The sequence below is a fragment of the Xyrauchen texanus genome, chromosome 19 (genome assembly GCF_025860055.1).
Source record: "Xyrauchen texanus isolate HMW12.3.18 chromosome 19, RBS_HiC_50CHRs, whole genome shotgun sequence".
Classification (NCBI taxonomy): domain Eukaryota; kingdom Metazoa; phylum Chordata; class Actinopteri; order Cypriniformes; family Catostomidae; genus Xyrauchen; species Xyrauchen texanus.
In genome coordinates this window covers 25,501,296-25,525,035 of record NC_068294.1, presented here as the reverse complement: position 1 = coordinate 25,525,035, position 23,740 = coordinate 25,501,296, and the positions used below count along the sequence as shown (strand labels likewise).

Sequence of the window (23,740 nt, the reverse complement as noted above, 5' to 3'; positions counted from 1 at the left end):
AAAGAAACAATATAAAATATATATGCTTTCATCAAATTTGAATTTATAATTGCCCTAACCTGCACATACATTTTTGCAAAATTTAGTCTGGGATTAAAAAACATTCAAGCATAGGGTTCCTGTAGCTTAACTGACGCTAGCAATGTCAAGGTCATGGGTTCAACCCCAAATGAACATGTAAACTGATAAAATTCATCCTTTGAATGCACTGTAAGTCTCTTTAGATAAAAGTATCTGCCAAATGCATCAAATTAAATGCAAAGTGTGAACTGTAGAATTGCAGTATAATACATAGTAATACGTGGTAAATACATGGTACATATGATTACGGTTAGTATGTACAGCAGGACGGCCAAATTCCAGTCAAGGGCACACATTGTAAATTATGAATTAATTTGTCACCTACATTTAGGAGAGCTGGTGTAATGGTAGTAATCAGGCTCTGATTGCTGGTAGTGTTCAGGTGAGTAGGCTAAGGAAAACTTGGAGGAATGGACAATGTCCTCACTCGTCTTGCTCTTAGCTGCTGGATTGCAGTGATTGTCTGTTAGGAAAAGGTTCAATATCAGCTGAGATGAAAATTTTCAGGATCATGGATCTATGATATAGCCCATGATATAGCAGCTCATAAGTATACACTCAGACAGATGGAGCAATATACAGTAGAAGGAGAGAGAGCACAGCAAATTGAAGAACAGCTATAAATGCCCACATACAGCAAAGTAGGAGGTAATGACTCCAACACAAGAAACAACCAATTCTCAACACTCAGTATAACACACCTGCATTTGACTAAATGACATGTATATTATAAAACTAGATAAGCGAGACCATAAGCTCATATATATAATAAAATATGAACTTTTGTCTAAAGAAAAACTACTTTTAACTCCCATTTGTATAAATCATACAATAAATTGACATCACCAAGAAACACAGACCTCATGCAATATTCAGAATACCCAATAGTATAGACTTCACAGAAATGAGAGACAGAACAGAAGTGGGGGACTAGATGAGCACAGAAATGGAAACAGAGACAGATGTCTACAGAGTGAGAGAATACTTACAGAGTGAATGGTGACCGAGGAAAGTGGAGGTGGAGGGAATTGTATTTAAGGTGGTAAGGGAAAAAAGAGGGAAAAAAGAATAAGGGGGGAACTATTTGCCATCCAAAGAGTTTTCAGTAAAATTTTAAAGGACTGGTTCACCCCAAAAGGGAAGATGTGGCTTTGTTTACTCACCCTCATGCCATTCCAAACCCATTTGACTTTCTTTCTTTAGTAGACCACAAAAGGGGATTTTATTTTAATATAGTCTTTTTTTTACTAAAGTAAATAAGGAATGTAGATGCAATACAACTATTTAATTTATTCGTTTGCAAAATTAAGTTCACTTCACTAACTCAAAGAACAGGTCAGAGTGGTTAAAGGGATAGTTCACCAAAACAATGTAGTTCTCTCATCCTTTACTCACCCTCATGTCATCCCAGATGTGTATGGCTTTCTTTCTTTCACTGAACACAAATTAAGATTTATAGAAAGATATAATTTTTGTAGGTCCATACAATGGATTCACATTCTTCGTGCATATTGCCACCTGCTGGGCAGGGACGAGAATTTATAGTTTAAAAGGACCCACACCTATCACGTCACTTTTGAAGATATAGATTTAACTACTGGAGTCATATGCATAACTTTTATGCTGCCTTTATGTGCTTTTTGGAGCTACTGTAGAAGACCGAAAGTCATACACATCTGGAATGGCATGAGGGTGAGTAAATAATAAGAGAATTTTCATTTTTGGGTGAATTATTCCTTTAAACACTGTGACCGGTTCTTTGAGACTTTGAGTTCTTTGAGTATAATTGTTCAAATTCCTCTTTTTGTGTTACATGGAAGAAAGACAATAATATGAGTGTGGAACTAAATTACGGTGAGTAAATGATGACAAAATGTCACCTTTTTGGGTGAACTATCCTTAAGTTTGGAACCCACATGGTGGAGCAAATTATCTGCAGCATTTCTCTCTTCTGCATTACCACAGCTAAACAATCCACAACAATACTACACATTTCAATAACATACACAGATCCACCATGTGGGTAGCAAAATAATCCTTGTAAAGTGTTCATTACAGGCTTGTGAAATGTGGATAAACACAGTTCAATAGTGCTCACTTAAATATTTCACACCTCTAAAACCCTAATATTAAGAACATCTGCTACCATAATTTTGTGTGTGTTTTGTTCTCCAGGTGTCAGCAAAACATGTGGTTTCAGGGGATGTGCATTTAGACACAAAATACTACAGAATACTACTTGCCCTTCGAGTGGTCCTCATATTAACTACATACAACTGTAAACAGAGCAAATACGATGGAAGAGACAGATGACTTTTATCAGAGTCCTCTTTATGAAGTATCTGAGCTGCCCAGTAAATAAATATATCCTATAGTGCTGCTCTGTGCAAAAATGTTTGTGCAAAACACAGAAAAGAATTCCTCTCTCTATCGTACCCATGTTCCATATGCATATGCTTATTAATCTGTACCAACAGAACTCCACTGATTTAAATATTTCTCCACAGATACTGTAAAAATTAATTATTTTTTTAGCTTCCAATAAGTGTGCTTTCTAATTTATAATATAATATCCAAAGGAACAATAAAGAAGTTTTAATTTATCTTTTAGAAAATGGCACAAGCCTGTAATGCACATAGAGTATATATAGAATATACATACAGTGCATCCGGGAAGTATTCACAGCGCTTCACTTTTTCCACATTTTGTTATGTTATAGCCTTATTCCAAAATGGATTAAATTCATTATTTTCCTAAAAATTCTACAAACAATACCCCATAATGACAATGTAAAAGAAGTTTGTTTGAAATCACAAGTATTCAGTATTCACAGCCTTTGCCATGACACTCAAAATTTAGCTCAGGTGCATCCTGTTTCCACTGATAATCCTTGAGATGTTTCTACAACTTGATTGGAGTCCACCTGCGGTAAATTAAGTTGATTGGACATGATTTGGAAAGGCACACACCTGTCTATATAAGGTCCCACAGTGCATGAAGTTAACAGTGCATGTCAGAGCACAAACCAAGCCATGAAGTCCAAGGAATTGTCTGTAGACCTCCGAGACAGGATTGTATCGAGGCACAGATCTGGGGAAGGGTACAGAACATTTTTTGCAGCATTGAAGGTCCAAATGAGCACAGTGGCCCCCATCATTCATAAATGGAAGAAGTTTGGAACCACCAGGACTCTTCCTAGAGCTGGCCGCCCGGCCAAACTGAGCGATCGGGGGAGAAGGGCCTTAGTCAGGGAGGTGACCAAGAACCCAATGGTCCAGCATTTCTCTGTGGAGAGAGGAGAACCTTCCAGAAGAAACAACCATCTCTGCAGCACTCCACCAATCAGGCCTGTATGGTAGAGTGGCCACACGGAAGCCACTCAGTAAAAGGCACATGACAGCCCACCTGCTGTTTGCCAAAAGGCACCTGAATGACTCTCAGACCATGAGAAACAAAACTCTGGTCTGATGAAACAAAAGATTGAACTCTTTGGCCTTAATAGCAAGCGTCATGTCTGGAGAAAACCAGGCACTATACCATCCCTACAGTGAAGCACGGTGGTGGCAGCATCATGCTATGGGGATGTTTTTCAGTGGCAGGAACTGGGAGACTAGTCAAGATCGAGGGAAAGATTAATGCAGCAATGTACAGAGACATCCTTGATGAAAACCTGCTCCAGAGCGCTCTGGACCTCAGACTGGGGCGAAGGTTCATCTTCCAACAGGACAACGATCCTAAGCACACAGCCAAGATAACAAAGGAGTGGCTACGGGAGAACTCTGTGAATGTCCTTGGGTGGCCCAGCCAGAGCCCAGACTTGAACCTGATTGAACATCTCTGGACAGATCTGAAAATGGCTGTGCACCGATGCTCCCCATCCAACCTGATGGAGCTTGAGAGGTCCTGCAAAGACGTTCAAACAAACTTCTGTCACATTGTCATTATGGGGTATTTTATTTTAGAATTTTGAGGAAAATTATTAATTGAATCCATTTTGGAATAAGGCTGTAACATAACAAAATGTGTAAAAAGTGAAGCGATGTAAATACTTTCTGGATGCACTGTATACAAATACACACACATACACAGGCATGCATTAAGAGGGAAAGATGTACTATTACTATTGTTGATATAAAGGAGTTAAAATTTAAGCATTTTAAGGGGACACATATCAATGCACTAAATGTCAAAAAGGTGTGAGAATGCACAGACAGAGATTTTTATATAAACTAACATCTATCAACGAATATGCCACCAATACTAACAAATGAAACGTTTAATGACTTTCCAACCGGTTTTCAGCAGTTAGAGAAAAACAATATGCCAGGCCATCTTGTGTTAGTTTTTTGCACGACACTTTCACACCTGCCCATTGCATGCTAAAACCTCAAGTGTGCCTTCCTAGCAAAAGTTAATTTTGTATTCAGTGGGGGGGGGGCCTCAGCAAGCCTCACCCTCCTGTGGAAGGAAGGATGAGCTTGTGCCAGTTCTACATTCTACCATCAGGCAAGGAAAGGAAACCAGGACGCTCTCTGATGTTGTCAAGGCAACCTTCTACAAGAGGACTGTCTATGCTCTGTCACACCCTAATATGGACTGAGACAGTGATTCTCAACTGGTGGGTCGTGACTGAAAAAAGGGTCTATAGCAGGGGCAACATATTCATGTTACTTAGTAGAAGCTAAACAAATTAGGCAAATGCCAATATGAACAGGCTGCCTGACATGCCCTTATCCTTAAAAACCATGACCAAAGACACCAGTTCACCTGCAACAAAGATAAACATGGTTTGCACCAAATTGCGTAATTAATTATTTGCTTTATAAATATAATAAAATATATAGCATAAATATTATTTATTTTTTTTTAATTTGTGTTTCCAATTTTGGTACAATGTTGTGTACAAAAGAGTTAAAGTTTTTTTTTTACACACTGTAAATTCTAATGTTTTAATTATTGGAAAATTAAGTTATTTAGTCTTAATTAAACATTACTTGCAATGTCAAATTTTGGGCTCATAACTCAAATATCCTTGAACTTATTTTTCCTTAAAAATCCATAGAATTGATATCTCAGTTCTACTCATATATGTGCAACTGAACGTTTGGTTACGTATGTAACCTCCGTTCCCCGAGGGAGGGAACGACACGTTGTGTCGGAGAAGCGACACTAGGGGTCTCTCTTGAGCGCCGATATCCACCTCTGATCTATGAAAAAAGGCCAATGAGAGTTGGCAGCCAGTATTTGCATGTCCCGCCCCCGGACATACGGGTATTTAAGTGGCGCAAATACGGGAGTTCATTCAGGATTTTTCTGAGGAGCCGGAAATGGTCCGGCCACAATAGTGGCTTGGTTCAGCGACATGGCGGAGGAAAGACACAACGTGTCGTTCCCTCCCTCGGGGAACGGAGGTTACATACGTAACCAAACGTTCCCCTTCTGTCGCTCTCTCCACGTTGTGTCGGAGAAGCGACACTAGGGGACCCATTCCAATCTTGCCATGTGCTGAACCGTGTACATGGACTGCCGATACAGAGGCGGGCAGGGATTCATCCAGTGCCGCGCATCATCTGTACCTGGCTGCACGTACCCTTCCCCAATGCCCCATATGAACATCGGGATCCTTCTAGTTACCCTGAGAGGGGAACAAGGCGATGTTTGCCAACATGGGAACGGGCCAGACTGGCTGGGCCTCGTTTCTCTCTATGTTTCTCGCATAGAGCAATCACGGCCGGGGCCCTTACACGCATATAGGGAAGGGGGTCTTACCCAGACCCTGCGGAGACCACACCTGCCCTTTTTCTTGGGGAGGAAAAGTGGTAGACACATCACACGGCCGTCTTAGGACTCGTGTGGAAAGTATGGTGCGGTGGTAGATCCAGCCTCGAAAGGGGGGAGTTGCTACAGCACGGCGACCGGGGCAGCTGTAACTGCCTAAGGAAGACACGGGGGTCCGCTCGTAAGGGGACAGAACCGTGGACTACACACAGGGGGAGTCCGAGCAGGAGGCCTTACCTGTGGAGCACCTATACCAGTACAGGGTAGCCATCAGGGTACCCGCAGTGGCTTGGGTCGGCGAGTTCCTCCGCTGAACTGCGGACCCGGAGGGCTGGGGAGGAATCGACCAGGGTCCCGACTCAGAGTGGAGCGCCCTGGGAAAAAAGGCACACTACTTAACCTTGACGTCAGGAAAAGGGCGCAGGGCGCAGGCGATCCACCCGGCCAGTCAGTCTACGTGTTACCGAGTTCTACGGGCTCGGACCTGAGAAAACACGAGACGCAACCGACTCAACGCGGAGGTTGTAAAACCTCGCGAAGGTGTTGGGTGTTGCCCAACCCGCGGCTCTACAGATGTCTGCTAGGGAGGTGCCCTTGGCCAGTGCCCACGAGGACGCAACACCCCTTGTTGAGTGAGCTCGGACCCGCAAGGGTAGGGGCACGGCCTGGGTGTGATAAGCCAGTGTGATGGCGTCAACAACCCAGTGGGCGAGCCTCTGTTTGGAGACGGCATTCCCTTTCTGCCGTCCCCCAAAGCAGACAAAGAGCTGCTCAGAGCATCTGGTGCTCTGTGTGCGGTCCAGGTAAATGCGCAGGGCGCGCACTGGACATAGCAACAAAAGGGCTGGGTCTGCCTCCTCCCGGGGCAGCGCTTGCAGGTTCACTACCTGATCTCAGAATGGTGTGGTAGGAACCTTGGGCACATAGCCCGGTCACGGCCTTAGGATCACAGACGTATCCGCCGGACCGAACTCCAGGCAAGTGTCCCTGACAGAGAATGCTTGCAGGTCCCCGACCCTCTTGATAGAGGCGAGCGCGATCAGCAGGGCCGTCTTAAGAGAGAGGGCCCTGAGTCCAATTGATTCAAGCGGCTCGAAGGGGGGGTCTCTGGATTCCTGCCAAGACTATCGAGAGATCCCAGGAGGGAACTAGGCCTGGCCGGGAGGGATTCAACCTCCGGGCGCCTCTCAGGAACCTGAGGATCAGGCCGTGCTTACCCAAAGACTTGCCGTCTACAGGATCGTGGTGGGCGGCAATGGCGGCAACATACATCTTGAGGGTGGACGGGGACAGCCTCCTGTCCAGCCTCTCCTGTAGGAACAGGAGCGCTGACTTGATCGCGCATCTCTGCGGGTCGTCGGTTCGGGAAGAACACCAATCTGCGAACGAGCGCCACTTTAGGGCGTAAAGGTGCCTGGTAGAGGGGGCTCTGGCTTGGTTGATTGTATTCACAATGGTTGCCGGTAAGCCGGCTAGCTCTTCCGCATCCTGTCCAGGGACCAGACGTGGAGGTTCCAGAGGTCTGGACGCGGGTGCCAGAGCGTGCCCCGTCCCTGAGAGAGGAGGTCCTTTCTCAGGGGAATTTGCCAGGGAGGAGCTGTCGCGAGAAGTCTGAGTTCCGAGAACCAAGTCCGAGTGGGCCAGTAGGGGGCCACTAATGTGACTTGCTCCTCGTCCTCCCTGACCTTGCACAGCACCGGTGCAAGAAGGCTCACTGGGGGAAATGCGTACTTGCGCAGCCCCGAGGGCCAGCTGTGTGCCAGCGCGTCTGTCCCGAGGGGAGCCTCTGTTAGGGCGTACCAGAGCGGGCAGTGGGAGGTTTCCTGGGAGGCAAACAGGTCTACCTGGGCCTTGCCAAACCGTTCCCAAATCAGCTGGACCGACTGGGGGTGAAGCCTCCACTCCCCGCCGGGCAGGCGTTGTCGTGATAGCGCATCTGCTACGACGTTGAGCTTGCCGGGGATGTGAGTGGCACGCAGCGACTTCAGTCGCTGTCGGCTCTATAGGAGGAGTCGGCGGGCGAGTTGTGACGTGGCGGGAGCATACGCCACCTTGGCGATTTATGTACGCCACCACCGTGGTGCTGTCCGATCTCACGAGGACGTGTTTGTCCCGAACTAATGGGAGGAACTTCCTGAGAGCAAGAAGGACGGTCAGCAAACGCAGCAGGGCCCCTTTCCAACGGCCCGCTGCTGCGTGCCAACTGCACACGGCACCCCACCCGGACCGGGAGGCGTCGGTTGTGACCAAAACGCGTCGGGACACCTGCTGCAGGGGCACTCCTGCCCGTAAAAAGCAGCGGTCTGTCCAGGGTCGGAGTGTTTTGAGGCAGGCTGGGGTGATCCTTACCGATGCGTGCCGTGGTTCCATGCTTGTCTCGGGACTCGAGTCTGGAGCCAGTGCTGGAGTGGTCTCATATGCATCAACCCCAGCGGCGCGACCGCCGCGGAGGACGCCATATGCCCAAGGAGCCTCTGGAAAAGTTTTAGCAGGACCACTGTGCCTGGCTTGAAGGAAGCGAGGCAGTCCAGCACCGACTGAGCACGCTCGCTCGTGAGGCATGCTGTCATCGAGACTGAGTCTAACTCCAACCCGAGAAAAGAGATGCTCTGAACCGGAGTGAGCTTGCTCTTTTCCCAGTTGACCTGAAGCCCCAAGCGGCTGAGGTGCCGGAGCACCTGGTCTCTGTGTGTGCATAGTAACTCTCGAGAGTGTGCTAGGATGAGCCAGTCGTCGAGGTAGTTGAGAATGCGGATGCCGGCTACTCGTAGCGGGGCAAGGGCCGCCTCTGCAACCTTCGTGAAGACGCGAGGGGACAGAGACAGGCCGAAGGGGAGGACTTTGTACTGAAACGCCTGGCCGTCGAACGCGAACCGTAAGAAGGGTCGGTGTTGCGGCAGAATTGAGATGTGGAAGTACGCGTCCTTCAGGTCTACCGCTGCGAACCAATCTAGATGCTGAACACCAGCCAGAATATTTCTCTGCGTGAGCATTTTGAACAGGAGTTTTAACAAGGCCCGATTGAAAACTCGCAGGTCCAGGATTGGTCGTAAGCCGCCGCCTTTCTTGGGTACAATGAAGTAAGGGCTGTAGAAACCCTTCCTCATTTCGGTTGGAGGGACGGGCTCTACCGCGCCCTTGGCTAAGAGGGTCGCGATTTCCGTGCACAGGGAACTGGCATGCTCGCCGTGTATTGCGGAAAAGCGGACGTCCCTGAAGGGGGGCGGGATCCGGGCAAACTGAATTGCGTAACCGAGTCGAATGGTCCGGTGCAGCCAGCGTGACGCGTTGGGAAGCGAAAACCACGCTTCCCAGCTCTGCGCTAGGGGCACCAAAGGGACAAGTATTTTGGACGTACCCGGCGGGGCCTCGCAGCAGGGCGGAACAGGTAATGCAGCGTTGGGCGGCTTCATTGCGGCCTGAGGCTGAGGTGCTGAGAATAGACTCAAAGCACTTACCTTGCTGGGGCGGGTTCATGACTGAGGAGGAGGTCTGATGTTGGCGTCCTCTGGACTCGTCTGAACCGGCTGGCCGGGGGACAGTCGTGGGCAGGCGGAAGGCGGGATCGCCGCGTCCGGTGTACCGGGACTGTCGTAATCTGAAAGCAGATTGCCGTGAGAACGGCATTTGCGGGCCAGGTGACCCAGAGGCAAAGGAAATAGCTCTTTTATTGAGAATGTGGGTACCACAGCCCCCGTCAGGGGGTGTGGCAAATGAAAAAACAAATGATTCTCCTCCTGGCCCTCCACTGGGGGACAGAGCGGTCTTACCACCTCCGGAGCTACCGTCTTCGGCTCTGGGTCGACTGTCTCAGGAACACTTGGGAGCCTTCCGGGTCCTAGAGGGAGTTCGTGAGACAGGGGGCGTACGCCGCCTGCGGGGTGCTCGATGCTGGGGCTGAGAGCTGGGCCCGGGTTGGGGCGGAGCAGGAGCTGGTTTCTTCGCCGCAGGGGGGCGCCCTCGGCGAGCAGACGGGGCAGGGCCCGTAGCGGCAGGTGTGTGGCGGGGCATGATGTGAGAGATGGCCTCCGTCTGCTTCTTCACCTCGGAGATTTGTTGGGCGAAGTCCTCGACGGTGTCGCCAAAAAGGCTAATCTGGGAGACAGGTGCGTCTAGGAAGCGGTTCTTGTCGGCCTCACGCATCTCGACCACATTGAGCCAGAGATGGCGTTCCTGGACCACTAGGGTGGCCATCGCCTGTCCGAGTGCCTGCGCTGTGGCCTTCGTCGCTCTCAGGGCGAGGTCGGTCACTGAGCGCAGTTCCTGCAGCACATCAGGATCAGGTCCACCCCCGTGCATGTTTCTGAGTGCTTTGGCCTGGTGGACTTGCAGGAGGGCCACCGCATGCAGGGCGGAGGCAGCGCGTCCAGCCGCACTGTAGGCCTTCGCGTTGAGCGAGGATGTTGTCCTACAGGGCTTGGATGGGAGTACGGGGCAGCCACGCCAGGAGGTAGGGCTACCGGGGCATAGATGGTACGCAACTGCCCTATCGACCTGGGAAATCGCCCCGTATCCATGGCGCTCTCCGCCGTCGAGGGTGGTGAGAGTGGAGCGGGTGGCACCTAGACGAGCGGAGAGCGAGGCTCTCCACGTAAACGTCAGCTCGTCATGCACCTCTGGGAAAAACGGGACCGGGGGGATGCGTGGCCGCGAACGGCGCGCTGCCTCCAGGAACCAGTCATCCAACCGTGAAGGCTGTGGAGAGGATGGAGGGTTCCAATCCAACCTCACGCTCACGGCGGCCCGGGAAAGCATGTCAGACATCTGAGCGTCGGCCTCAGCCTGGGCCTGCTGGCCCGAAGGCGGAAGTCCAGGGGAGTCCTCGGCATCAGACATCACACTCTCCGATGCAGCGGCGAGCTCATCTGCTTTGGGCTCGGGAGGATAGACAGCCGGGCCGTGAGGCGAGCCGCTATCGCCGCGAGCGTAGACGGGGACCAGCGAGCCTGTCGGGGAACGGGAGGTTCGCGGGGGGCTACCCGGCGAAACTGCACCCGCTGCCGCCCCCAAATCACCCCCAGCGCCAACCGCATCGTCCTCAATCCCGTGGGAAGAAGGAGCAATGCGGGGTGCAGCTGGGGTGGCTTGCTCTCTGTTGAAAGCAAGCCGCGACCGCAACGTGGTCATGGTCATGTTCTCGCAGTGAGAACATGAGCCATCCACAAACGCCGCCTCAGTGTGATCGCGGCCCAAACACACGAGACAGCGCCTGTGGCCGTCTGAAGCGGAGAGCACTCTAACGCATCCAGGAATAACACAGGGGCGGAAGGGCATCTTGAAGAAGACGCTTCCTGAAAATGACGTTCAACGCCGCTGTGTTTTGCTCTTTTAGAGAAATTCACTCTTTAAAGGGAAATAACTCTTTTAATACACAGTATGTGTGTGTGTCTGCGCTGTCGAAGCGCTCAGGGGTAACAATGCACGCTGTGCAAAGTAGGAGAAAGCCGCTGTTGTGCGCCGTCAAATCCAACAGCATGCAGATCGTCAGAGGAAACAGGAACGTAATAGTGGTGTGTAACTCGCAGCAAACTGCAGACAGCCCATCGGCTCCGAAGAAATTTTGAATGAACTCCCGTATTTGCGCCGCTTAAATACCCGTATGTCCGGGGGCGGGACATGCAAATACTGGCTGCCAACTCTCATTGGCCTTTTTTCATAGATCAGAGGTGGATATCGGCGCTCAAGAGAGACCCCTAGTGTCGCTTCTCCGACACAACGTGGAGAGAGCGACAGAAGGGGAAGCACAGGTATACAGTATATGCAATTATGTAGTGAAGTAAGTTTACTGTATTTAATTATTGACCTAGAATAATTTATAATCTTCATTATTTAATGATGTGTTAATGACCTAAATTTGAGTCCATTCAATTAAAATAAAGTTGAAACAACAACATTTTAATAGCAAATCTGAGTTAAGTCTACTTGCATCTAGCTACCTTAACATACATAGTTATGTTTATTCAAAATGAACACCAAGTGAACATAATTACACATTGCAGAGTTGCAGATGCAATTACTCAATTCAATTGAGTCAACTTATAAGGGTTTTCAATGCAGTGTCACGACTTGATATCTAATGTAAATTGTGGGTCCTAAAGCAAAACCAGTTGAAAACCACTGGACTAAGACATAAGAGATATATATCTTTAAGATACATATTATATTGGGGTATTCTGCATGCGAGAACATTTCTAATTGGGCCATTCTTCTTAATCATTCAGAGAAAATTATAGGTTGACTAGATGGTTTGCTTGGGGACAGTTATGAAGGACACTACAACTAGTCAGACACATCTTTGCCATGAGCCTATGCAGCCTCATGACTGAGTCTGAGGGAACACAGGCTGAGTCGAGCACACTGTACCATGTCTCTTATAGATGGGAGGCTTCCTATAGATGTTGGGCTCTCCTGAGGCTGAGAAGAAAGTGAGAGATCAAAAATGAAACATCTAAGTCAAATACAGAAGGAAAGAAAGCAATGTGGGAGGTAGGAAATGCTTTTTTGCACTTTCTCTTCAGGTTTCCATGGACAATTTATGTGAGATGGAAGAGAGTTTAGGAGTACAAAAAAGGTACACAAATGGAACAGTCTTCAATAGACTGAGTAGAGTCATACTATAGACATATAGTATAGACATTCAGCAGTTATAGAGACTTCAGAGCCATAAAGGAGACATACTGTAGGATTCTCATTTATATTTCAATATGCTGCAGGATGAGTATGAAAGTGATGACAGAAGCCAATGAGGGGAATGTAGAGGCATGGCCTACCTGGTACATGGAAATGCTTGGGAGCTTGGTTTGTGGTGGGTGTGCTGGACCGGGCATCTAGCTGATTGTAATAGGGTGAACTTCTGCCACTCTCAGTGCCTGCAGCAAGCCCCAAGCCAATGACAGTAAATGAACCAGAGCATGAGTGCACAGTTACTGTGCAACCTAGCCACACACTCTTTATCAGATCAATGAACCAATATTAGCCAGGAAGGGACAGTATGTATTTCAAAAGAGAAAAAACATACTGTGCAAGAGGGATGGGTGTATAGGATGTAGGTGTGATACGTGTGATGGGTGGGATACATCCTCTTTAAAAACAACCACCCAAAAATTTCCCAAACAATAATAGACAATAATAATAATATACAATAGTTATTTTAGTCACTTAATAAACAAAGAAGTGTATATCAATCACCATAAACGTTTTGACAGTCCAAGATCATCTTTAGTTTTACTAATCTCCACATTTTGGAATAAAAGTAATTAAAACAGATTAGTTTAACTTCTACGATTACCTTCTATATTAGTTAACTTATATTTCAGTCAACTTCACATGACGCCCCCAGGGATTCTTTTTAAACAGTATTGGAGGAGTTTCCAGACCAACAGTTTACATTACCTGCTTTTCATTTAATATCTGGTATAACTTAATTCCAAAAACTGCAATTAATTAGTTTTGTATGAAATTATATCTACAAAACAAATTCAATTATTTAAGAACAAGCTTTTACAACAATAGCATTTTAAAATCATAAGAAACATAAATTCAGTCAAGGGTGCCCAAAGTTTTGACTAAATATAAAGAAGGCAAGGCAACAAGGCATTTTGTGTCCATTCAGTTTCTTACTGTACTGCCATGAGCTTTGCAGAAGGTACTCACCATATCTATAGTAGTGCTGAGGAGAGCGAGGCATAATAGGAGACATGCCCTGCCTGCAGTAGGTGGGGGAGTCTATGTACCCTGGACTGGAGGATCGCCTCAGCCTAATGTCCATACTGTCGTACAGGTCCTGTCCACATAGACAATATCATTACTCACATTTTTGTGTATATGAAACCCTCAACTGCACAATGCCATATGGATCAAAATTAGAGCTGTCATATAATAAAGCGTTAACACATGCAATTTATTTTTCGTACATTTTTCTTAATCATGATTAACGCATTTATCATTAATACAGCATAACCACTGGTTGGAAGCTCGGAAACTTTGCGATGGGTCCGCCATCATTACACTAATGGACAGTGATAAAGTGATGATAAAAGGAAATCTTTACTCTATTCGTAATAAAATACAAGCCTAGATTTAACTTGTGACAGAAATCAAATATTTTTCAGCCTAAGTAAAGCACGGCAAGTCTTAACTATCATCAAAACGCAGAATGAGATGTTTTTGTCTGTACTGGTGCTGACACCCTGACGTGAATCATAAATGTGGCTTCATGATTCTTGTAACAAAGCAGATAGCCACAGTCTACCAGCAGAGTAATATTGTGGAGGATGAGAGTTGAAGAGATTTAATGCTCATTGCAATGGATATGTGGGGACTAGTTCTTTCAATTATTTAAACTCCCACTACGATTTTGGAAAATGTTTAATGTTACTTGAATTGGTGCTATTTTAGTGTATTTCTATCTTTATACTGTGGAAGGCTTGGAAAATGTTAATAAAGCATTATATTGTTACTTATTTTTTGTTTTCTTTCCTAAGTAGGGAATAAATATTTTTGGACAGGAAAATAAGTGTGTATAGAGTCAAATTTCAGCACTTTCAAACTCATAATCTTTCGTAGTGATTAACTACGAAAGTTTATGCGATTAATCATGATTAAAAACTTCAAATCAATTGACAGCAATAATTAAAAATTATTCAAGTTTAAATAAATAGTTCACAAAAAAGAAAAAATCTGTATTTACTCAAATCTGTATGACTTTCTTTCATATGCAGAACACAAAAGCATAAATGTAATAAATGTTCCAGTCATATGAATAAATTGGGTGAACTATTCTTTTAATCAATTTGTATAATTTTTTTGTCAACACATTAAAGAAATAGTAAATATTTAAGTCAAAAACTTCTACCTGAGAATAAGGGGAGAGTGTTCCCAAGGACTGTGGAAATAAAAAGGATTGAGGGAGTCAGTTTAACAGAAGACAGAGATAAACCTTCAGGGCCCTATTTTAAGAGTGCAAGCATTATGTACAAGGCAATGCCTTAAGCGCAATGTCAATGGGGATGGCCATGAAGTTTTGGAATTTTCGTACAAGTTTGCGCCAAGTCTAGGTGCAAGTGGGTTTGGCGAAAACGTGCAAAAGGCGTGACCAAGTGCAATTTCATTCTGAGGTTGTTTTCCGGTGATTCCAGCATCTGCATCCTTTTATATAGTCCATTTCCTCAAGCACCAACGATTTAAACAAAGACATCACATTCATAAGTTCAGAAGTTGGCAGTGTAAATGGACAGTATGCAATGAATTAGAAGAATTAAAAATGACGTTCTTCTGTCCATTAACTGCATCCTTAATGAATGTCAGGCATATTTCTATGACAGTGACACACTTCTTTTATACACATGGAAAATGTGATTCTTGTCCGAATTTTTATGTATGCACCGATAAATTAAGTAATTATTATTAATCCTTTTCATCTACTGACACACAAATCATGACTAGCATAAACAGTGATTGTATCTGCACTTCACTTCTACCGGTCTATTTTGATTATGAAAGACTAAATTCATTTATTGAAACACGGAAAAAAATAAACCAAAAAATATTTCTAAATTCAAATTACACTTAAAATTAAATGAAAATATAATAAAAATGTATGAAGTGATAAAAAAATAAATAATCTATTTAACCAAACATTTTACCCTCTCCAACTTGTTCCACCAACCCATTTTGCAGTCACTTAAAATATTTCTACGACAACTGGAGGAAAATTACTAGCCAAAATTAAATCATAAATACAATTGTAAATATACAAGAATAATAATATACATAAACATAGCAATACAAATAATAATAATTGAAAATAGCAAACTGCAGCACTTCATTTACATACAATACACACACAGTTTGCGCGCCTACACCCACAGAAGCGCAAAAACTCCCATCCATGCCCAGTTGCGCTTTGCGCTGGCATGATTGCACTTAGAATTAGCGCTCTCACTAAAATTAGATAAGACATTACACATGGTCGTAGCGCATTGCGTTGCACACTCATGAAAATAGAGCCCTCAGTCTCTTCATCTATGACATCTAATATGTGACGAGGGTAAGAGAAGCAAGAGAATAGAGCCACTATGATTAGACCTACCTACCTCCTGTCATACTGTTCTACTCAACAAGAGTGTATAAAGCAACATAACGTAATGGCTAGCATTTTACAGGGAGGTGCTAAAGCAGGGGGGCTTAAACAAAAGCACTAATATTGACTATTAAAAAGACAGTTCACTCCAAAATGATCATCATTTACTCACCCTTATGTTATTTCAAACCTATATGACTTTTGTACCATAAAACACAAAAGGAGATGTTAGGCAGCATCTTCGTTTGTGTTCCAAAGAAGTATACAATGTCAATGATAACAGCATTTTTATTTTTAGGTGAACTATCCCTTTAATTGTGGGGAAAAACAGACACATGGTGCTTCACCAAATAAAAGCAAACAGCCAGCCCAAGGATTTGACACAAATGAGGTACTCTAAGCAAAGTGTACTAAGCTTGGCTAGGACCAGAGTAAATTCAGTACAGTACAAAATAGGCCAGTAAATTCAGGGACAGGGGGAGACATGCTAAAAGTAAACTCAGAGGGGTTCTATTGGCCCACTGGGGCAGTACCTCCCCATAGCTGAGGTGCTCTAGCCTGTCATCGGAGCAGTATCTGTGACAGGGCTCATAGGACCAGAGGTCTGGCCTCTGAACCTCATAAATGGCTTTAACCTTAGGCAGTGCTGCCAAGTCTTTGTAATCAAGGAGCTCGTTCTCCAATTTCGCCTGAGGAGAGGGACACAGGACAGATACACACACTCACACATGTCAAACACAATGAGCAGCACTGCCAGGTGACAACATTGACAACACAATTAAGTGTGGGAATAAGACTGTGGCAGTTTGTGCACTTACAGAAGCATTTTAAAGCAAGTGCTGGCACAATAAAATTGCATTCATGAATTAAACTGTAATTTAGTACACAACTGCTAAAACTGTTATACTGGATATGGAAAGGCTGTATATGAAACAGTCTCTAAAATGTGTATATAAATACACTTTTCTTTTTAAATTTTTTATTTGGGCTTTATTTAGGGGTGTATATTTCTATTGTAATTGTACTTAAATACTGTACAAAAAAAATTGCTCATAGAGAAATATAAGTATTATTTTGGGAAATTGGGAAACTGAATACTAGGGGAAAAAAGTCAAATATTTATTCCTTATGATTTTTAGACATTTAAACTACAAAATATTTTTCACTGGTTATCATGACATGAATCTATCCTCTATAAATATATTTGAAGTAATAAAGATATTATTGTATTCAGTGCTGGGTAGTATTGGATTACATGCAATCCAGATTAAGTAATCAGATTACAGAAATCAAATACTTGTAATTGGATTCAATTACATTTTAAAAAATTCATAATCTGGTAACATCAGTAAATTGTTAATAATTTATTTATCATGTTCATATGAATACCATCATAGTCTTATCTCGAAGCGCAGAAGATATGCACCTCATCTTTGGAATAGGCCAGTGTTATTCCATTAAAGTTCCAAGAGGTCCAGTCTCTACATTTCCTTCCCAGCAAAGGTCCAGATAATAACACATATCTTACATGGTGTCAGTAGTCATATGGCTATAAACTTATATAGTATATATTTTTGAATAGTTGTTGCCACGTTGGCAGCAATTGTACTTTGTAAGGAAATAAACAAATTTATCTAAAACAGTCAAAAAAGCCTCTTCAAAACTGGAAAGGGATGAGGACATTCGGGGGCCAAGAGTATGCCAAAGTAGTGGGGACTGAAAGATCTTTTCTACCAAAAGATTAACATACAGTATTTCATCAAGTCCACATCAGTCAAGGGCACTTGGATATGAATATTAAAAGATAAGCTCAACAGTTCATTCTGAAGCTGAATGACAGCAGTACAGTTTTTGTGTTTAAATATTTTTACATTCAGAATATATATAATGTGTATGTGACATAGGAGGCGTTTTGACTGATAAAAATTCTGTATGGATGTCCACTGAGCAAAATATTTATAAAAATTTAACAGTCTGAATTTACCATATTATATTTTCCTTAAAGTTAGAATCTTCTAACAAACAAACAATTTAGCTTAATTTAAGTATAAATACAGTAGGCTTTCCTTCCCATCTATGCCATGATGACATCTCTGAACAAAAATCAGTTTGTTTATTATTTAAAAAAAAGGCTCTTAACATGCTGATTAATGAAGCTAAATATAGACAGAAAAAACATCCTGACACAAACTTGGCTTAGCTGAATCGTCTGAATCCCATAAAGTACATCAGACTTTATGCGGCGTCACATGTCAATCGCGGCGAGAGAGGCAACGCACGGAGATCATAAAAAAGGTGCAGTCCTGGACGCAATTTATTCCAACTCTAAAGAGAAATATTTCTCTCTGCGGAACACTCTATTTCCACTCTGTGCACGTATGCACGTATGCTTACACGATCACTAAGCCAGGTGTCAATAAACTAGCACAAAGATTTAGTCATCCTATTGAGTACCCCTGGAATAGGCTATTGACTATCAGTGAGCAGTAAGGGTTAAAAGTGTTTCAGGGATTTTAGATGACAGCTTTGACCTATGCAATGTCATTGCTGTTGATTTTATGGTCATTCATTTTTGTTCATTTTATGTTAATTTATGTACGTAATGCTGCTATTGTTTTATACACCTAAAATGAACTTGATGTCTCATTGTTTTGAATTAAAAACTTTGGCCATGCACTGTCATTGCTGTTAGATATAATGTTTATTTAATTCATGTAATGCTTAATGTACTTTTTAAACATTTCATAAGGAGGTCTTTTTATGAGGCTCTTTTTTGTTAGTAATAAAGAATGGAATACATTTTCTTTCTTTTTGTACTTTTAAGTTAAAATGATTATCCTACTCAAATGCATGTGACAAAATAAAATCAAATTAGGTTGAAAGTAATCCCAAAGTAATCATAGTACCTGATTACAATTCAAAAATAATCCGCCCAGCACTGATTGTATTCATGTATTTTTCACATGAATTTTACATAACATTTATTTAAAACTGCCAACTAAATTAATTTCAATTTAAAAATGTAATACTACTATTAGTCATTTGTCCTTAAGTAGAGACTTCTCTTCAATCACCACAACAGAGTCCTTGACCTAAAGCAATATGTTTCAGTGATGCTATAATCATTGTTGAAGATTGGTGATCAGTCTATAAACAACTTGAAAGTTCCTTTGATGAGAAAATATCCTCTGTCTAATAAATTCATCAATCTATTTCAAAAGCTATGAAAAAAATTGCTTTTTACTTTTAAATTCTTGTACAATTACACATGATTTTTTTTTTATTTCACTGAAGTGTGTTTTGAATCAGTACAATCTTGACCTCCATACTTTAAGTAATAAGTGTAATTTTTCAGTAATTCACACCCCTGCCTTTGTTGTATTGTACAAATTGAAAGACTCTTCTGTTTTATTGTATACACAGAACCTACATTAACCGAATTGAACTTCAAAACCAAGTCAGTGCATAAACATATTGAAAGGTGAACTTCCTTGACCTATGACCTCAAGTTGTATTTCATGATAATAATTACAAAGCTGCAGGCAATTGCATTCCCACCATAAACAAGTGCAGTACACATATGTTGCCTGCTGTAGAACACTCATGCTTGTCCTTAAGCAGGATATGGACCTGCAGGAGTGGACAGCACATAAGCTTACAATGTATTATGCACACATCAATCACAAACAGCACAAAGGTTACACACACCCAACACTTCTACATGAGATGTTAATGTCTGCACCACTGCAGAACACACGTAAACAGACATTATGAACACGCCAATAGATCCAAGAATGAGAGTGATCCGTCTTGCATATAGCTATTGTGTTTAACTCAATCATTGAGCATATACTAACTAAACATAAATTAATTTCATAAACTCAATCAATTAATCTATTATAATTCTTTTTTTTTTATTCGTTCAATTAATTTATTACATTTCCCTGTTGAAAGACCAGCATTACTGGTCACCAGCTTACTACACAGTATTATGGAGACAGCAATGCTGGCTTGGACACTGGTGTGATGGTGTTCCCCTCAGGATTCTTAACTAGTATAACCAGCAAGATTCATCCAGCTTCACCAGAAAGACCATACTGGTTGACCAGCTCTAAAGTCAGACCAGCATCAAACAGGCACGAATCACTTTAAACCAGCCTGGATTAGCCTGGAAATATCTGGTCTAAACTAGTCTTTTGAGCAGGGTTATTTCCTCATCTTTATCATTTTGTATCATCTCCTCAATAGCCTATGTCCATCGCCTATGACATTTAGCTGGTACTTTCACAACTTCTTTTTCCAATTACCTGTACAGTGATTGGCTGATGTTCATAAGAGAATAATTGTTCAGTACTTCAAGACTACTGTGCAGGATACACTCTATTCTGCCTACTATTTTTTTTAAGTTAGTGAAACAGGAAGAATTATTCCACAGTAAAGAAAAACAGTAGTATTGTTTTCACATGACCTCATCATATTACACATAAGTGGCATCCAACATCTTGGAAATAAAAACAATGATTTTTGCATTTTTAATTCAATGTGTAAAAATGTCTTAAAATTTGAAAGAATGAGAAAATAATGAGTCAAAAATCGATATTAAAATGACTTCCAATTTATTTTTCACAATGAGTGTTTTGCACACAGTGTGCTCTGTTATATACTGTATGTTGTCAAATGTAGTAGGTCATTTTGGCATTATATGCATATATTGTATGCTATTTAGAACATATCCATTGACTACTTACACAGATGACCCTGCTGGGTGAACTAATGCTGGAGCCTGGAGGAGAGACTGAGGTTTCTGATGTGCGCCTGAACTGTAAAATAAATTAAAAAGAGGAAAAAAAATCAGCAAACACAGCAGGGCCTTGGAGTGAGATCTGAAGGCCCATTGAAATTCATTCTACAAAACAAGAAAAAGACTCACTCTTAGTTTCCTCTCTGAGCGTGCTGCCTGTTTACACACAGGATGCCAGACCTCTGAACCTGAGAGACATATTCAAACAAAGAACATTCTAAAGTAACTGCATGCACAACAATTACAGTGGCCTCCAAACAGTATTTGAACACTTTTGGAAACTTCAACTTACACTGACACCTTGGGGCACAGATGCAGCATCATTCAAAAATGTTCTATTCACAGTCAGCCATGATCAATGGAGTGAAAGTGTCCAATAACAGGGTGGTTACTTAGATTTGCAGCCATATCACCCTGCAGCTCTTGCCTGGTTGCCCACTATAGCTAAGCAGGGTTGAGCCTGGCCAGGAAAACTAAGGTTGCTGCTGGAAGAGGTATTATGGAGGCCAGCAGGGGGAGCTCACCCTGTGGTCTGTGTGGGTCCTAATGCCCCAGTATATTGATGGGGACACTATACTGTAAAAAGGCACCGTCTTTCGGATGAGATATTAAACCGAGGTCCTGACTGTCTGTGGTCATTAAAAATCCCATGGCCAAATTTCCCCCATAGGCCCTTCTCAATCATGGCCTCCTAATAATCCCCATCAATTAATGTAATTAATTGTATGTATCACTCTACACTCTCCTCTCCACCAATAGCTGGTGTGTGGTGAGCGTACTGGTGCACTATGGCTGCCATTGCATCATGTAGGTGGATGCTGCACACTGGTGGTGGTTGAGGAGAGTCCCCTATACTATGTAAAGTGCTTTGTGCCAAGAAAAGGCACTACATATAAAATGTAAGGAATCATTAATTATTATTAATCCTAATCCTAACATGCGGCCCCCATTAGGAGACCCTCTCTGTGTATATTTAAACAGCTTTTATACAGTTACTGATATGACTGAAGTTTTTATCTCATGTAAGCGTTCATGGTTTTATAAATATGTTTCAAACTTACGTTTATTTATATGGCAATAAAAAAAACATTATGAGGAAAAAAAATACAGAGTGCACCTTTAAGAAGGTATGAATGTAATTGCATTGGACAACTACATTTCAAAGTGTTATCTGCATACAAATAATGTTATATGTTTTTTATAAGACAGTTAGCCACATGATCCACTATGGTTTGAAAACCAGAAAGTGTCCAAATACTTTGAAAGATGAATATGTATTGTTTAAAAGTGTGAAACCTAGTTGCCCACTATATATATATATATATATATATATATATATATATTATAATATTGTAATTATTTTTTGTAAAAAAATTGCACTAAAGTGTCCAAATACTTTTTGGGGCCACTGTTTCAGTGCGTTTTTAAGACACCTGTAGAAGACAAGAAAATAAAATAAAAGAATAGAAAAGAAAAGAAGGATTTTATGGCATTTTGAAAACTTAGGTCTGCCTGCTAATAAACTCTTCTTAGGTGAGTTTTAGGTTTGGAATCAGACGGAGAAGTCAAGTTTCCTTAAATATAAGAAAAATACATTTAATGTAATCACTAGAAAATAAAAAGGCCAGAGTGCATTCATTTTGTGGGATTTAAATTTCAAATAGATGGATTTTTCTTAAAGAAATATTCCAGGTTCAAGCTCAATAGACAGTATTTGTGGCAAAATGTTGATTCTCACAAAAAAAAATTATAAAATACATTTGAATTGTCTCTCCTTTTCTTAAAAAAAGCAAAAATCTTGGTTATAATGAACTTATTGTACAACGGAAGTGAACAAGGGCTGATAAGTAAATGTAAAAAATGCTCACTATTTCAAAAGTATAGTCACAAGCCATCAACTATATGCTTGTTAACATGATTTTAGTGTGATTTAATCGCTTAACCTTTTCTGTGTAAAGCTATATCCAATTTGACAAAAACGTTTTTTTGCCATGATGATGCAATACTGTAAACCCTTAAAAACTATTATGATATAAACCACATTATAGCTAAAATAATACACAAGTTTTAACAGTAAGTGCTTTTTTAAAATTACAAGCTTCAAATTTCTGCCTTTAAACCTCCCTTTTTGACAAGGAGGGATGAGACGAAATTATTATTTTATGGGTAATCAACTTTATGTCACAAATGCTGTCGATTGAGTTTAACTTATATTAAACCCGGAATATTAATTTCATCCCATGCTGAGTCTCTCCCTGGCTCATTCTCTCTCTCTCTCTCTCTCTCTCTCTCTCTCTCTCTCTCTCTCTCTCTCTTCTGCATTATAATTATAATAATATTGAGAGCTAAAAACTGGCTCTGCTGACTCTTAAATGCCTCTTACAAACATGCAAAGACCTGTGGTGCATTCTAATGTCCACCAGCCTCTGGCTCTAAAAGTCATATGAGTGATCACACAGTTTTATGAGGGGAAACCCACTGAATGGGACATTAAGCCAGAGTCAGATGTGCCTCTGTTTGTGACCCTTAGAGTCCTTCTTGAAATGTTCCACTAAAGGCTTTTTCTCCCATATGAATCTTCAATATTGTCTATGATGTTCTGGAAATAGAGTTAATTATGAAGGATTGAATACTCCAAAAGAGCTCATTTATTATCCAAGTCCTCATCTGCTCCTGCAAAAGGCTGAATAGGCCTTACCCACAAGAAAGAAAAATCCAAATAAGATCTCTTTAATATCTCAATTGTTTTCTGAGACAATAATGAGATCAAATGGATAGCAGAGCTTTTTTGCCCCCCTGGAAAAGACCCTAGTAATCCCACAAGTGTCTTATTAAGATATATAGAAGTCTTCTCAAAAACAGCAAAGATACCGAAGTCTGCAATCAAGTCAGAGATTTCAATACAATCTCAAGCATTTCTCATGAAATTATCCCATTACCAAATTACCTATGCTATACTATCCATATTAATGTCTTAGCTCTGTACTAGATTGTCAAT

The 23,740-nt window shown here is 42.3% G+C and overlaps 1 protein-coding gene across 1 annotated transcript in view; it reads right to left on the bottom strand.

The window, feature by feature from the left end:
- The window catches only part of LOC127660213 (actin-binding LIM protein 3-like), a 118,019-nt gene that overhangs the window by 13,732 nt on the left and 80,547 nt on the right, over nt 1-23,740 (bottom strand). The window contains exons 8-15 of the mRNA XM_052150336.1: nt 20,872-20,930; nt 20,690-20,761; nt 16,475-16,630; nt 14,715-14,744; nt 13,514-13,643; nt 12,631-12,729; nt 12,224-12,274; nt 407-544 (exon numbers count right to left, since the gene is read on the bottom strand). Coding sequence (XP_052006296.1) covers nt 407-544; nt 12,224-12,274; nt 12,631-12,729; nt 13,514-13,643; nt 14,715-14,744; nt 16,475-16,630; nt 20,690-20,761; nt 20,872-20,930 — 735 coding nt within the window. The remainder of the gene's footprint in view (nt 1-406; nt 545-12,223; nt 12,275-12,630; nt 12,730-13,513; nt 13,644-14,714; nt 14,745-16,474; nt 16,631-20,689; nt 20,762-20,871; nt 20,931-23,740) is intronic.